The following is a 16,579-nucleotide window of genomic DNA, read 5'->3' on the forward strand; positions in this document are numbered from 1 at the left end:
TCTGCCCACCTCTGTAACCTGTCTAAATCTAGTTGGATTCTGTCCCTCCCTTCCAGTGTGCCCACTTTTCTCCACATCTTTGTGTCATCAGTGAATTTGGACAGTGTGCTTTCCATGCCCACCTCCAAGTCACTGATAAAGATGTTGAATAGCACAGGACCGAGCCCTGGGGAATTCCACTGCCCACATCCCTCCAGATCAAAAATGACTTGTCCACCACCACTGTCTGGGTACAACCATCGAGCCAATTTGCCACCCATCTGACTATGTAGGCATCGGTGCTGCAGTCGCCTAGTTTTTATGAGAATGAGGTAAGAAACAGTGTCAAAAGCCTTCTTGAAGTCCAGGTAGATGACATCTACCTCAACATCTGCATCCAAGGACTTTGTAACCTGGAGGGTGACCAGTTATCTAGGAGGATGTTGGAAATGTTCCTTCTTCATTAGCTTGCTATGTCTTGTGAATTCAGACAATTTAAAACTGACTGTGCGGTGGTTCTCCACTGTAAGCCCATTGAGTAGTGTAGATGAAAGGAACTTCTCTGTGATAATGTGCTGATTTGTCTTTCTGGCAGGATGTGGACAATATTTACAACAGCCAAGACTGCCGAGAGTTCAACCTGTTGGACTTTAGCCACCTTGAGAGCAGGTAAGACTTCATGTAATTCTGTCATCAGATGGTTAGGATTACTCAAGATGGAGAGGGCGGGCAAACTACATTCTGCCTATAGCCACCCTGAAAATATCTCTAGACATAGAGGCCTGGTCCATTTCTGGCTAAACCTTACTGCAAGGGAGTATTTAAAGTGAACTGTGCTCTGAAGAGTGACACTATAATGGCCTCTTCATGCTCTGTGGACTGGCTTCTATGTGGATCAGAATTAGGTCTACTGGTTTCAGTGACCAGGGGCAAGCTTATGCACAAACTGGCACCAAAATAAAGGAAGCAGTTTTAGTTCCCACGTTTTATTTCAGGTTAATTTATTCTATCTGAAATCTTTTTTTTTCTCTTTTGCTAACAGGCTCAGTTAAAACAAGGGTGAAATTATATGTTACACCAAGACCATACTAAGGGCACTTAAAATGCAAGAATCTGCATGTTAATGAGTGATAACTGTGCTAAGTGCCCTCTGAGCAGCTCAGAGTTACACCACCTCAGGCAAGGGTTAACTCTGGGCTGTGCTACCTACCCCCGTCTGCTCCACAGAGATAAACCAAGCAATCTGCAGTCCTCCAGTATCCCAGGGTGCTCCATTTCTGCTCCCCTGCCCTCTGAGTGGGGATGGAACTCAGGTGTCTTGGCTTCTAGCCATGCCCCTGGTCACCAGCCCTCTAGTAGCAAGTCAGAGGTCTGAGGCAAGAAACGGTATTAATCATTATCATGCAACTGCTCACAGCACAATCTAACCTCAACATTGCTTAACATTCCACAGATTTAGTATGGTCTAAGTGTAAAGTGTAACTTTACCCTAAGACTCTCCAGAATGAAGGTGTGCATGCACAAAACTGTACCAGATAACATCAATGAATTGCAAGTGATTAAGCTATTTTGATGCAGGTGGTTTCTGCTTTTCCTCCTGGGGTGCCCTGCAGAACTATAACTTAACCAGTGGCCAGGTATTTAGAGCACTGTGCTGGGGAGATGCAGGTTCAAACCCACTGTAGGGGTGAAGGCTAGAACCGGCATCAGCTGTCCCTTAACTACTAGGTTGCTGGAGTAAAACATATGTGATCCTCTCCTGATTTTTGTCAGGCTACAGTTTTGAGAAGTATGGTCGGGTACATGTGTACAGAGTAGTGTACCTGCTGGGACAGGAAGCAACCTACTGCTCATACTCAATAACCACCTGAACACTTTTGTACCCATGCTGCACATAGAATGGGATAAATAACTAGGCATAAGTGCTAAAAATGCTGGTTATGTGGCTGGGTAATTACTGTTTGGGTGAGTATGGAGAAATAAGATTCTGCCCATATGCTCAACATCCCTCCCCCTTCCCACAGGACAGGGACCTAGAACTGGCATTTACTTCTTGGGCTGTCCTTCACTGCTCATCACCTAACACCCACTGGGCATGAGTTTTTGCCCTGCTACAGTTTTGAGATTTATACTCAAGTAGGCATGTACAGAGCTGCATACCTGCCAAGCCAAAGTGCTACCTACTGATCATCTACAGTGACAACATAAGTGCCATAGGGGTCAGACCCTTTGGTCCATCTAGCCCTGTATCCTGTCTCGGACAGGGCAGAAGTGGATGCTATACAATGGGAGCATCAAACTGGGTATTTCTAGAGTGATCTACTTAACTCCTTCCCCAGCATCTACAATTCATTGGGTTAGAGATGCCAGAGGAAACATCTCTAACCATTCTGTTCAACAGCTATTCATAGATCAATAACCATGAATGTATCCAGTCCCTTTGTGAACCTGCCTGTGCTATCTGTTTCCACCACCTTCTGTGGCAACAAATTCCATAAATTAACTGTGTGTTACATAAAAAATACTTTATCTTGTTTGTTTTAAACCTGTCACTTCTAACTGCAGCAGGTGCTCCCTATTTTTACTATTCTGGGACTTGGTGAACAATAGTTCCCTGTTCATTTGGTCCATACCAGTCATGATTTTACAGACCTTTGTTGTGTCCCCTCTTAGCCTTCTCTTTTTGAAACTGAAGAGTCCTAGCTTTTTTAGTCTTTTCTGGTATGACAACTGCTCCAGGCACCTGTTCATTTTGGCTGCCCTTCTCTGTCACTTTTCTAATTCTACTACATCCTTTTTTGATGTGAGGACCAGAACTGCACACAGTATTCAAGATATGGGCTTACCATAGTTTTGTTATAATGGCATGATGATGTTCTCTGCTTTGTTTTCAATTCCCTTCTTAATGGGTACATCTACATGTACAATTAGCATACATGAATAAAGTCCAGAACTTATTGCTCTGGAGTTTTTTGCTCCCAGGTGCTATTTGAAAGTGCTCCAGAGAGCAGTTAATTCCAGAGCAACCAGCTCCAGCATTTATTCATGTGCAGTATATGGAGCCTCGTCAGAGCAGCCCTGCTTAGCAGGGGACCCTGGGGGTCAGCCTGCCGGCCCAGGGCTGCTCTGACCAGGCTTAATGTGCTGTGGACCAGCTAGCTGGGGCACAAAGGTACTTTAGCGTTGGGGCTAGCCAGCAGGCAGCCCCCACACTGAAGCACCCTTGTGCTCCAGCCAGCTGGGTCAGTGTCAACATGTGCTTTGTTATGCATGAAAAAACTCCACAGCAGGATAGTACTTTTATTTACAAGGGTTTATTAGTTTCCTGTGCCCTAACAGGGGTGTGCGTGTAGACATTGAGACATTTACTGCAGAGCTAATTAGTCAGCTCTGCAGTAAATGTCTCACATACATGGATCCTATGATGCCCAATATTTTATTGGCTTTTTTAGTTGCTGCTGAATACCAAGCTGATATTTTTTAGGAACTATCTACAGTGACTTCAAGGTCCCTTTCCTGAGTCATAAAACCTAGTTCAGAACCCAGTACTGTGTATACATAGTTGAGGTTATTTTTCCCCAGTGCATTACCTTGTACTTCTTGACACTGAAGTTCAGTGGCCATTTTTTGCCCGCTCACTTAGCTTGGTGAGATCTTTCTGCAGCTCCTGTATGTCAGCTTGGGACTTGACTACCTGGAATAATTTGGTACCATCTGCAAACCTAGAGACTTTACTGTGCACCCCCATTTCCAGATCATTGATGAAAATGTTGAACAAAATAGGGCCTGGCACAAATCCTTGCAAGACCCCACTTTTGGTGGAGTTGGAGGGCCAGGACTTGGGGACCATCCAGGAGTGTGTGTGTAGGTGTGGATGGATGGGTGTGTGTGGGGGTGGGAGGGGTGCCTGCTGGCACTGTGGAAAGGTGGCCGGGCACCAAGGCTGCATCAGGGCAGGGTAGGGGAAGGGGCAAGGGGAGGCACCTGCCCCTCTAGTGGGGGAAGAAGATGGCAGGAGGATTCTTTGGGGGTAGCGGGGAGCTGTGTGCCTGGGCCGGCAACATCGGGGCCAGCGCCTGTACTTGCAGGGGTGGGGTGGCTGGGAGATGTTGTTTGGGAAGGTGGGTGGGGCTGTGAGTAGGCTGCCTGGCATGGTCCAGGAGCCTTAGCCCAGGGCAGAGGGTGCCACAGGCCTTCTGTTCTCTTCCCTCTGGCCTGTGCCAGGACTGGACTCATTCCGCTGCTGCCCGCATGAGCTGGAGCTGCTGCAGCTATCCCACTCCAGCCCAAGTGGGATAGGGAGCAGCTAGGTCCCACCCCCACCAGCAGGCTGAGGGGGGCAGGGAGCTGTGGGTTGGAAGTGAGTGTATCAGGTAAGAATTTTATGCTATGGTTAAATTGGTAAGGACTGTGGGGGGGGTTGCTGTCTTCTATAGTGGGGGGCATAGTTCTCTTCTTTGGATCTCTCCAGCGAATTTTAACAAGCCTTGCAGCAGAAGGACATTGGTCACCGTGGTCCGTCTGCTTTAGCTGTGGCAGGTTAGGGTGTTGTGTCTTGTGTTGTGTCAAGGCTGACTGTGTAGTTTAGCTAATAGGATAGACAATAGATTTGCATAGGACAGTTTGTATAGTGCTGATCCTGCCTCAGGCAGGGGGTTAGACTAGATGAACTCTAAAGGTCCTTTCTAACCTGACTTTTCTATGATTCTGTGAGTAACAAGCCATTGTGGGCATGTCCAGACAAGTGCACATGTGCCCCTTACAGCATCTCATAGCCCCTTGAGCCACTGCAAGAGGCACGTGCGGGAACAAAAAACGTTCCCTGCACTGGAAATTTGCACCATGGGGGCAAAATTAGACCCCTGGATATCCAGTGGGCAAAAAATACCCCAGGCAAAAAAAAGTGGGGCAGGCAACTGGAGGCTCGGGTCCTCCACATCTGGTAGCCAGCCAAAACATCGCTATGGCTGGCCCTTGCCCCACTGCTGAAGCATGCTGCTTGCCCATGCAAAGCAGGCAGTGTGCCAGCCACAGGAAGCTGGACTGGGACTTCATGCTGGCAAGCAGGGGGTGGGGAGGGCTGGGGGAGGGGACCATGGGGGGACCCCTGCCAGCCCCATCCCCACCTGTTCTTTGAGCCCCCCAGATCGCTGCGCCACCTGGCCCCATCCCTTGCCAGCTCCTTAAGCCTCCCCGCTTGCTGCCTCACCCAGTCCCATCCCTGGCCTGCCTCCCCACCCCCCCCCGAGTGCTGTCAAGGAACATGGATTTTGGGGTATTTTACAGAGTACTTTGGGATTTTTTTAATTGGGGATTTTTCAGTTTTCAAATAGGGAACACCAGAATTCCATCCCATAAGTATAGGGGGTGTCTATGAAACTATGGGCTTGCCTATAGACCTTTGTGTTGATCTGGCTCCTTGCCTTCCCCCACCAGCACCCTCACAGTGGTGAGGATGCTGTCCAAATCTCCCCAGCGGTCCAAGGTGAGCTGTGCCTTGCTGGCAGACCACCGAGTATAGTCGTGGTCAAGAAATGCAAATAGCTTACACCTGGGGATCACCAGGACCGAGAGGTCCACAGGCTTCATGAAGCCTGCCGGTCCTCAGGTGTCCTTCTTCTGGTCCTGGAGCTCAGCGGGCTCCTTAGGCACCATCTGAACCTCCCCATCCACTAAGACCACAGACTCTGGCTGGGATTGGGACAGCTCTGCAGCCCTTTGGGACAGGGATGGGGGTAAGGGTGGGGGCAGGGTTCTCTCAAGCTTGCAGAGCAGAGCTGGAACCCCAGGGGTTCTGCACAGAGTCCCTGACAAGATCGGACTGTTGGTCTGGAGACCCCAGCCCGACCCCCTCTGGTGTGGGACCATTGGGCAGGCTAGTAGCGGGGGTTTGACTGGGAGGGAGAAGGAGGAGACCCATCTGCCACCAGGGTGGCATCAGTGCTTGTCTTGGGAGAGGGGACTTCCCTCCTCAGAATTCACCAGAGTGAGCCCCAGGGCCCTCATCTTCCCCAGATCTTTGGAGGGGGAGGGCTGCTGTGATGGACCTTCCATTGGGTCGGCTTCAGTCTCAGCCTCAGCGTCCATGGTCTCAGGGGATAGGCCCTGACCAGTGGAATGAGGGTCCTCCTCCATAGGCTCCTGCTCAGGGCTGTCCAGCAGCCTCAAAACCTCCTCCATAGGGATCACCTGTTTGATCTTTTCTCAGGGGTGGGGTGTCAGGCACAGCTGGGGAGGCCCTCAGAAGCTGGGCCGCTCCTTCCCCCATGTGGTGGCCTTGGGAGTGGGGGGGAGGAGTCCTCCATGTCCGAGGGCTCCAGCTGCACCCGGGCCTTCCTCTTGGCTTTGTGCCTGGAGGGGACCTGCACCCGTTCAGCCATGGAGTGGTCTGGTGGACAGGGTCCAGTAGGAAAAGATGAGGGTTGGAGTGGGGCAGCTACAGTGGAGGCATGACTAGGGGCAAGGGGGCCCTGCTCCCTCTCTCCCTTTGGCTGCTTCTGCCCTCCCCGGGACCCTGCCAAACTTGGTTTGGGGGCAGGGTCCCCTGAGCTCACAGGGGGGCTGTATGATGTTGCTGGGATGCCAGGGGGGCCTGAGGGGGAAGGGGTACCAGTGGCAGGGGCACCCCTCTTGCCAGTGGGACCTGCGGATGCCCTCCTCCCCCTGGCCCATGGGGCACTTGTGACAGAAGTGCCCCAGGGCGCAGCACCAGAAGCATCACAGGTCCCCCAGCATATAGAAAACCCTCAACAGGGCCCCCTGAAAAGGAACCATGAGACACCCCTCAGCCTTTAGCCGCGTTCCTGCCACCAGCTGGATCGTAACCTGGTAATGGAAGGAATGCATGTGGCAGAGGCTGGGGTCTTGGCACCCCAGCGAGAGGGCCAACACCAGAGAGAGAACCCTCCCCAGGGTTTGGAGCTGGGGGAGCAGAGCCCAATTATAGGGAGGGACAGAGCTGAGGACCACCAGGGAGATGTAACTTACCCTCTGCCACAAGCCCCCTCTCCACTGCCTTTTGTGTGGAGGCCTCAGAGGCAAGGAAAGAGACCCCCCTTGCCCTGAAAGCAGGAGGCTGCCATGATCTTGGGGGGGCCCCCAGTACCCGAGCCAGGGCCTGCACCCAGGTCTCAAAGTGCAAGTTCTTCCTCTTGGGCAGTTAGCAACTTCACCCCATGCATGCGGGTGAGTGCTGGAAAGGGGGCCTTGCCACCCAAGCTGGAAGGGCCAGTGGTGGAGGGTCCAGGCCCTGCAGCTTCAGGTTGCCTTGCAGCTGGGTATGTATAGCTGTGGTTCCCCTGCTGGGGTGCCTCACTGATAGGGCCAGAGACGGGCTGAGTGGGTGTGCCGGCTGGTGTCCTGTACCTGGTCCCCTCAGGTGCTGGTGGTCTAGGCTTGGGGGCAGGGCCCTTGCCCTTCCCACTGCCAGCTGTGAAGGAGGCTGAAGAGGAGCCCTTCCCACAGCCCTTGCCCTTGGCCCCTGATGGTTGGGAAGGGGGCTTGGGAGCCCCTCAGGGGGGCTGTCTAGGGGAGACCCCATGGCCCTGTTGGCTCCCTGCCTGCCCTTTCAGCAGAGGTTGCAGGCTTCTCTGCCCCAAAGGAGGTTGGTTGGACTCTGCCTCTGGGGTGGGGGCTGAAGGGGTATGCATGGGGGCTTGGCTGGGATCTGCCCCCAAAGTGGGGGCTGCAGGGAGTTCTGTGGGGGGCATCTGTCCTCCCCCCCCCACCAAAGGTTCCTGCCCTGCCATTGCTTCACATCAGGGGAGGGGAAAACAGTAAAGAAAAACAAAATATACTAAAGAAAACCAAAATCTAATAGGGGCAGACTGGGGTTGTGTGGGAAAGGGGCTGAAGCTCACTGAACTACAGCTCCACAGGAAAAAAAACCCAAACAAACAGGAGGGCTATGCTTCAGGAATGTAGGGGAGGGGTGAACACATGTACACAGGCAGAAAAAACAAACAAACAAACAAAAAAACCCCCAACACACAAGGAAGGCTGCTGAGGCAGATGTAAGAGATCTGTCTAGAAGCCCCTTAGACCTCCAGCCAGGCACTCGGCAGCAGAGCAGTAGGCATGAAAACAAAGCAGGATCAGATGCAGTGAGGCGGTTGTCGGGGAGGGCAGGAGCAATCAGTCAGTTAGGGCATAATCCAGGGCAGGTGTGGTGTTGAGTAGTGTGAGGTAGTGCAGCAGGAAGTCTCCTTCTCTCCTGAGAGGGGGCAGCAGCAGAACAGATGGCAGTAGCCACCACAGCAACAGCAGCAGTGATGGTAGCAGCAACCATCCAGTTCAGCCACTCAGCGTATGCTTCTGGTGAAAGTGGAGGTGAAGGTGGGGGGTGGCCTGCCAAGGCAGCTGGGACAGGCAAGGCACCTTTAACCTCTGGCAGTGATGGTGGGGGAGGGGCCCACCAGCAGCACAGGCTCTATCCCCAGGCTGTCCCTCAACTGTGGCTTGGTGGCAGGCTGCGCAGCAGGCCAGAATAGGGGTGCAGAATCGGAGGTGCGGTGGGCCCCTCCCAAGGGGGGGCAGTGGCATGCAGCAGAGGATCCCACCCTGTGGGGGCAGGGGGCAGCAGCAGCCCAAGGCAGAAAGGGGTACAGCCACCTTACCCCCAAACATTCTTAGAGCATGCCAGCAATAGCCAGAGGCTGGAAGGGGCCTGGCCATCTTCTCCCCAGAAGCTCCTGAGACCAAGCTTGCAGCAGCCTGGGACAGGAAGGGGCATAGCCAGCTTCTTCCCAGAGGATCCTCCCCCTGTAAGTTCCTGAGGACAAGTAGCTCTGAGCTGGTGCTCAGGGCAGGTTTTTATACTGCTGAGGCCAGCACAGCTCCCCCTGGCTGCAGATCTGGGAGGAGCCAGGCAGGGTTATTTTGCCCCAAGTGGCACAACTTGCACCACACCGAAGTGCATGTCTGGGCACATGTGCTGAGGCAAAAAGCTCCTGCTCAATTTTGCACTGTTTCTGTTTGAGCTGCTGCAAGTGCATGTGCCTGCAGGTGTGGATGTGCCTCATGAGGTTATCAGTTCTCTTAGCATTTCTTCTACATTTCCCCCCCTGCACATAAGCCTGAGAGAGAACACACTTTTTCTGTAGGCATTTTGTAAATGTGTTTGTTGTTATTTCTGGTTATGGCTTCTGAGGGACTAATTTCAAACTTCAAAAGCAAAGGCCTGAGGTTGTTCCATGAGGGTCTCTTAAACCACTTTACTTGTCTTTAGAAAGAAGGAATGTGCATATGGCATAGCATAGTTAAACTCAGAAATGTGGTCCCCTGTGTTCCTTTGGCCTTTGGGTCTTGTAGAGGCAGCACTGCCATGGGGGCAAGGTGCTGTAGTCTTTTTTGTCTCGTGCATCATCAGCAGAATTGCTTACTAAATGCTCATCAGCTATCCCATATTCAGCCCCACTTAAGAGAAGAAGACAGGGCCTTGCAGGCAGAGCTCAGCTCTCAGAACCTTCATTGCCATTAGCAACACAGGAGAAGGAAAGAGCTCAGCTTGATGCTCCAGTCCCAGGATGAACCTAAGGGGCTGGCAGCACTCCGAATAAGCAGTCTTATTACCTGTGAACTGAGCCCTTCTGGACTGGACTCAGGAGGTGGTGATAATGTTGGGGCATAGGGGTCCAGCTTTACAGAATCACTTTGCACAGCAGAACTGCATTTGAAGAGTAACATTAGAACACTCTCAGAGAACAAACTGGGTCATCCTTCAGAGCTAGTATGCCTGAAATAACTAGGGAGACATCCTTGAATCCAGATTGCCATTTAAATACTGAAAAGCAATGTAATCAGTGTCAGAAGCAAAAACTGAAGGACCAGCCAGCACTCTGCACAGTGTCTTGTTATGTGTTTTTATATGCACAAAAAAAGATCAAAGGCCTGACTGAGCCTTTTGGCCCAATCCAGCGAATTCACTTAAAGCAAGCCAGTTTCTATGGCCAACAGCACACAAGGGAGTGATGCGACTAGTAGCGCATCTATCCACTTTCCCTCTCCAGGTTGAGTGACCAGGTGCCTATTTACAGCTAGTTCAAAGGAGCAGGATATTTTAAAATGAAAAAAAGGCATTTGAATTTTTAAAAATGATACATTTCTGACTCCTAGATTTTTTTTTTTTTGTACATGAAACGTGACCAATTTTGTGGATCATTTTTATGTTAGGAAACTTGCCTTTTATTTTTATTTTTTTTTAACCACAAAACTGTTCATATGAAAAATTTCTCCCTACTCTCTACCCATGGCATATATGCAACCTGGCTCCTTTAATGTAATAATTACCATGTTGCTAATTACAGGCACCCTTTCCATTACTCCACTCATGTTCTATCCCTTTGTCCTACTGCAGAGATGTTGCCCTTAGTGTTGCCGCATTGTCCTTCAACCTGTGGTTCACAAAGCTGTACTGTAAGGACTTCAGGCTGGTAAGTATAGAGCCATGTTATTAAGTGTTGTCCTATATGAAAGTTATTAAGTGTTGTCCTGTAAATGACACTGTTTTCCTCTCCCATAGAATCTGGAGATTTCAGAACAGCTGTTGTATATGCTCAGCAAATCGATGACACTGGAAGAGCTGGTACTAGAAAACAGTGGGTTAAAATAGTAAGGAAAATTTTCTATTTTCTTTCCTTGCCATGTTCTTTAAATGTAGTTGATTTCAGTTTATAAAAGTGACCCCTTGCCTTTATTTCCTGCCTCTTTTCACTAGCAGCTCTGTACATCATACATCCTCAGCTCCCCAGTGTTAAAAAGGCAAAAATGCAGAATTTGGATTACTGTCTCTATATTAAATGCTCAAGTGATGCTGAACCAGCTCTAGGATGCCCTTGCCTAGTGGTCACCCTCAACAGGATGATTTTTAAATGGCTAGAAATGAGGGAAAATGGAAGAACCCCACATTCTCCTAGTGTAGTAATATTAGGACACAAAGGGCATTTTTACATGTGTTCTGAGACTGGGGGGGATGGGGGTGCTTTAATTAGAGTGGCTCCAAGAGCTTTAGTTAAAGTACCCCCGCTGCCATTTTAAAGCACAGGGACACTGATACATGAGATGTGGAGGCTGGCTGGAGTACAGTAATTAACACGTTCCAGCAGACTTGATTAATTGAGTCTGCTCCAATGTGCTGTAATTACAGTACACTGGAGCAGCCCCCCGGCTTGTGTGTAAGTATCCACTTCAAAAGTTCCTAAGGGAGTGAGACATCCAGATCCCATTACTAGTCAATGGGATTAGCAGAACCCAAGTCCCATATGGAAAAGTCATTTAACAACTTTGGGCCCAGCTATGTATGCGGATACCTTTGGAGAGCTGGTCTGGTGTCTGGCAGGGGTCATAGACATACCAGAATGTACTGGGCCTGCTATGAACAGTGTAGTATGCTCAGTGTAGGTAGCAGAGCAATGCTTCCTTATTAGTTTCCTGCCAATGGAGTGTTTAAATCCATAAATTTTAGTTTTGCATGAACAAATTATTTTCTAACTGTAATTCAGAGAGGGGAAAGACAGTGTCTATGTTCTATGGCATTTCTAGGGCTCAGCCCAGGCCTTGAATTTCACACCTCCACAGCAGGAATGGGACATGCAGGTGCATATTCATCCTTTTGCTCTTTGCCTGAGACAGTGGTCTGCTTTGCCATGTTCAAGGAGAACCACAGCCTGCCTACCGGAAAGGCAGTGGGACCATGTCTATGATCATGTCCCTTAGCCCTTTGCGCATCAGCCAGTGCTGGGATGGTCGTGTGGCTAGAAAAACTGGTAAAGCAAGAACCACTGTTCAGCACAATTCCCATAGCACCTCAGAAGCCTAATGTATCCATGCAGTTGTGCACAGGTGTGCATTTGCTCCCCTCTTACCCCCAGCATGCAGACATGATTTGGCTGAGGTGCTATTTTCTTTAGCATGGGCTGAAATCTCTTTGCAAATGGTTGGGAGGCACAGTGGGGATATCTCTTTAGAGGCCTGCACTACGGTAGTGCCAGTTCTCTGCAATATGGGATGTATTATAAAGTGTGCTCCTTTTCCTTGCAGTGAATTTGCTCAGAGGATGGCCCAGGCATTAAGCAGGCACCCAGACTCTGCTCTTAGCACAATCAGTCTAGCTGGCAACCAGCTGGAGGACAGAGGTACCTCATGCCCCCATCCTAATAGATTGGGTCCCTTTACTGGGCACTAAGTGAATCAGAATAACAGCTTTTGTCATGTACACAGTAAGAGAAACTGGGCAGAGTGTTCCCTAGCATGGTGGGAGACAACGTAGACTGGGGGTGGCCAGCCTGTGGCATGTGTACCACTAGTGGCATGAGCAGTCTCTGTATGGCATGTGGCAGATCAGGAAGGGGACAGGCAGCACAGTAGCAGACAGGCCAGGGGCCAGAAAGCAGAGCAGCAGATCAGGAAGGGAGCAGAGAGTAGGAAGCAGAAAGCAGAGCAGCAGATTGGGCAGAGGAAGGGGATGGGAGTGGCAGTCAGGGAGGATGCAAGACTAATTTATGGCACATCTGCCAAAAAGGCCACCCTCCCATTAATGTAGACTGTACCTTTATATGTTTAAGGGCCCTATAAATCCACAAGAAGAGCTGGGGGGAAGCAAGGAATAGAGCTCAGGCAAGCAAAGGGAACTGTGCCAACAGCTGACAGCCAGTGCTTTGCACTCAGCTGTGACATGTCTTATCCCTTGGGCTGTAGCCTGCTAGCTCTTCACCAGGACAGACAGAGCCTGTGCCAAGTGTTTTTTGGGTGCCCTTCAAGGAAGAACAGTGGATGGGGTCAGTTGGTGTGACCCTGCCAGGACCTTGGGCAAGCAGCTGGTCTCCCTTCTGAGTTCAGCTAAACTTCTCTTAAGTGAAATTGAAAAGCCCACCTTTTCCCCAGTGTGTGGGTTGGGAGGGAAATGAGAGCAAGAATGGGGCCCCTTGAATTATTTTAGGGCTATTGCATTGCTGTCTTGTGATTTTCATTTTGTTTTGCATATTTAATACAAGATCTGCAGGTGGGAACTGGAGTTCAAAATCAAATAACATTCAAGTTACTGCTCATGAACCAAAGGACTTCCTCCATAGCTAGTCACAAAATAATTTGCCCCTTACTGCAGACTTAGCACAGGGCTTTATAAAGCTTCTCCATGAGCAGGAGCAAACCTGCTGTTGTACAAACCAGCCATCAACCTTAGCATCTAGTCTTTTTCAGGGCTCAATACAAGCCTTTTCCATCAATATGAATGAAGGGAGCTGCTGCATCTGAGCACAGCATTATTTCATCAGGCTCAGGATCCTTGCTTCTGGCAGGTGGCTTGAATCTGGTGTTCACTGGTAAGGCAGATTTGCCTTGAGAATTGCCAGCCTGGTCAGGTTAGTTTGGGGAGCAAGCTGCTTTTCCTTTGCTTACCGCTCCAGATGCCCAGTGTTTGCTGATAAATGATAATGTTCTGAGTATGTTCTTGAATAAATGGCCAAGCTAGTGGGATCAGGATGTCACCTGTTGCCTCCTTGCTGTAGTGACTTAGTAGACTGCCATGCATAGTCCCAGGGGTAACTCTGCTCTTTCCTCAGGGATAATTGCTTTCAGCCGTCACTTGGAGAAACGGTCAAAGGGCCTGCAGAGCCTGAACTTCTCCAGGACCTCACTGACTGCAAAAGGTATCTGGTTTTCTTGGTGTTGCTTGGGGTCTGGGAATGGGGCTCAGAGATCCTCTGTACCACCTTTGAGGGCTCAGGCAAGCAAAGGGAACTGTGCCAACTTTGAGAACATCTGTAGAGGCCACTTGCTCTATGCTAGTGCTGGCAACCTGTCCAAACTGGGCAGGGACTGGCAGCAGCCAGAGGAGCTGGCCTTAAAGGAACAGGAGTGTAAAGTGGGGTACAGCAGGGGCTGTTCTGGCTTGTATTTCCCCTTATGATGTTCATGGAAGAGTGATGAGGCTTCAGTACTTGCCAGGCAATATAATTTAAAGGCATAGTCTAGTCTAGTCTAAATGATGCAATGAATTCTCATTGTCCTGGGACAGCTTTGCCCCCTTGGCTGGCTTGGGATCTTTGACTGGGTGTTGCAGAAAGAGATATTTTCAATGTCAAGAAGCCAGAGGGCTCTGCTGGGCACTCTGCTACTGGATTCTTGGAGCATGTGAGGGCTGACAATTTAAAAGTGTTTCTTTATCCCAATGGGGAGAGCTGTAGGACAGAAAACAAGCTGCCAGGGAAATTGTTGAATCCAATGGTTTTCATGCTGTCTGGGATTGTTTAGGAGCAGTGAATCCTGCCTTTGTGCAAGGGGGCTGGATTAGATGACCTTCAAGGTCCCTATCAATTTTATGGCTCTAAGTCCAAGGTGCCTTGGAGGTTACCACAGATTGTTAAGGAGAGAATCCTCTATGGAATTGTACCAAACATGGGAAATCACTTCTTCACTGATCTTCCCAGATTTCCCAGCTTCACCAAGCCACAGTCCAAGCCAAGGGAGGCTGCACTAGGGCATTCTGAGACAGCAAGGCTCTGGAATACTGCTCTTGCTCTCTCTGTGTCCGTTAGCTGTGAGTCCACTCGCTTGCCTGCCACACAGGGTTACTTTCTGATTTCTTCTTCCTCCCCTTTCACAGGAATGAGTACTTTATGCCAGTCCCTTGCAGCGAATGGTGTCTTCAGTACTTCGCTTCATCACCTGGATCTCTCTGGAAACCCTGGCATTCTTGCCACAGAGGATGCCAGTGTAAGTATGAAGAGTGCGTAGAGGGCAGGATGGTCTTAGCCAGAGAAACGTTGATAATACCTGAGCAGATTTAGAGATCCAGTACTTTTCTCTCATGCTGGCTTGCCTGTGGAAGTAGGTGCCCACACATACCCATGCATGGGTTCTTTTCTCATGTGTACACCACATTTTGGTATTTTCTGGAAGATTAAAGATTTAGGTAGGGGGAAATTTGGCCCTTCAGATTGGCCTGCTGCTGCAAGGTTTGGGCAAGATTTTCAGCTATCCATATTGTCCTTAATGCCAAAATGTTTGGAAGTTGCTGCTGGTTTGGGGTGCCCAGCCTGAGACTACATGAACTCAACTCTGAGGCGCCCATCACACTCCATGCATGTTGACTTCAGTGGGAATTCTGGATGCTCAGTGTTTCTAAAAATCTGGTGCTGAGGCCCCTGATTATCCTTAGAATCACAGGCAGGTTATCAAATGTGGTCACAGGTCGCTTTGCTCCATAGTTGCCAGTACTGAGAATCATACTTGGCTGCCTCCTTTTTGGTCTCTCTCACCTTGCTCTGATGCATGAGGAAAGGGCCTGAGCAGCCACCTGAAGGCCTGTACAAGAAGGAAGAGGAGCCCTTGCCCAGGGGGGTGTACTAAATCCTGGTGGCTGCCAGGCCCCAGGCATGAGTAACTGGTGCCTCTTGAATCTGGGGGGGGCACCTGCAGAAGCCATCAATGGAGGTGGTCCTGTCAGGGGGGGCACCAGCCCTACCAACAGCATCAGTGTTGGCTGTCAGGGGGCACTGGCCCCATCAGGGGTGGTATGTTCACCCCCATGCACCCCCTACCAGTCGTCTATGGCCCCAGGTAACAGTGGAGACTCCCTGTGGCCCAGGCCCCAGATCACCATCTGCAGCCAAGAATATCTCACATTTGACTCCCTTTGGGAATAGATGCTGCCTTTGGAGACCCACCTAGGAACTACTTAAACCCATGTCTTTTTCTTGCAGAGTTTGCATAGTTTCCTCAGCTGCTCCAACTCATTGTCTCACCTTAACCTGTCTGGGACAGACTGCGCTTTGGATGCAGTAAGTGACCAGCCACTTCTCCACACTGACCACAGCACTCATACAAACTTTACATGGCTCAGGAAGCCCTTGCTGTACAGCAGCATGGCACTGCTGTCATCACTGGGGCTTGTGCCTGGGTGTTGCAAACCTTAGGTATGCTGTCCAATCAAAGAGTCAGTATTCTGCATGCCAGTGCAGCCCACCCCACCCACACCACATCCTCTTGCTAACACAGACTGCATCTCACCTGGTGAGGAGTCCTTCTTGCAGAGAGAAGTAGCAGCTTCACACGGTATGCTGCATGTCTCATGCACCAATGATCAAAAGTGAAAGCCTGGATGCAGCAGTTCATTAAATATCAGAAGTAAGTCTCTGCTCCAGCATCCAGGCTTGGCTCAGCTTTGGCACTGAGCATTGCATTTGGAGCTCAACCTTGAATTACATCAGTTCTCTGAACCTGCAGCTGACTTGTTCAGCCAAAGTCAGGGTTCCAGATGAGCCCGCTGCCTCCTGATGCTCCCAATGCTGTCACTGCTATGTGTAAGTCTTCCTATCACCTTCACTGACAGAAAAATCCTAAAAGGCTGTTCTAGCCTGGAGTATCACCGTCCTCCTCTCTCTGACTCCATCTCAGGTTGCTCATTTACAAACCAAAAGTGTCCCTCCCCCACCTCCTTTATCCCAAACAGCCAGCCCTGCCAGCTCCCCATGGTCTGAGAGTCAGCTGGCTCCTTTCTCCCTTGTGTGTCATCATCACCAATAAGTGTCTGCAAGGGCTCTTATGCTTTTGGTGATACCCTGTGGCCCCACTGCTCTTTCTGGCTTGCGGCTGTGCAGCTGGT

General features: G+C 50.2%; 1 protein-coding gene across 1 annotated transcript in view; it reads left to right on the forward strand.

Moving 5' to 3' along the window:
* CARMIL2 (capping protein regulator and myosin 1 linker 2) overlaps positions 1-16,579 on the forward strand; it is a 123,572-nt gene that overhangs the window by 24,137 nt on the left and 82,856 nt on the right. Inside the window, exons 8-14 of the mRNA XM_019535563.1 lie at positions 575-648; positions 10,334-10,409; positions 10,499-10,587; positions 12,016-12,110; positions 13,536-13,622; positions 14,579-14,688; positions 15,678-15,755. Of these exons, the coding sequence (XP_019391108.1) occupies positions 575-648; positions 10,334-10,409; positions 10,499-10,587; positions 12,016-12,110; positions 13,536-13,622; positions 14,579-14,688; positions 15,678-15,755 (609 nt within the window). The remainder of the gene's footprint in view (positions 1-574; positions 649-10,333; positions 10,410-10,498; positions 10,588-12,015; positions 12,111-13,535; positions 13,623-14,578; positions 14,689-15,677; positions 15,756-16,579) is intronic.

This window comes from Crocodylus porosus, unplaced genomic scaffold (assembly GCF_001723895.1).
Source record: "Crocodylus porosus isolate Cpor-Errol unplaced genomic scaffold, CroPor_comp1, whole genome shotgun sequence".
Taxonomy (NCBI): Eukaryota; Metazoa; Chordata; order Crocodylia; family Crocodylidae; genus Crocodylus; species Crocodylus porosus.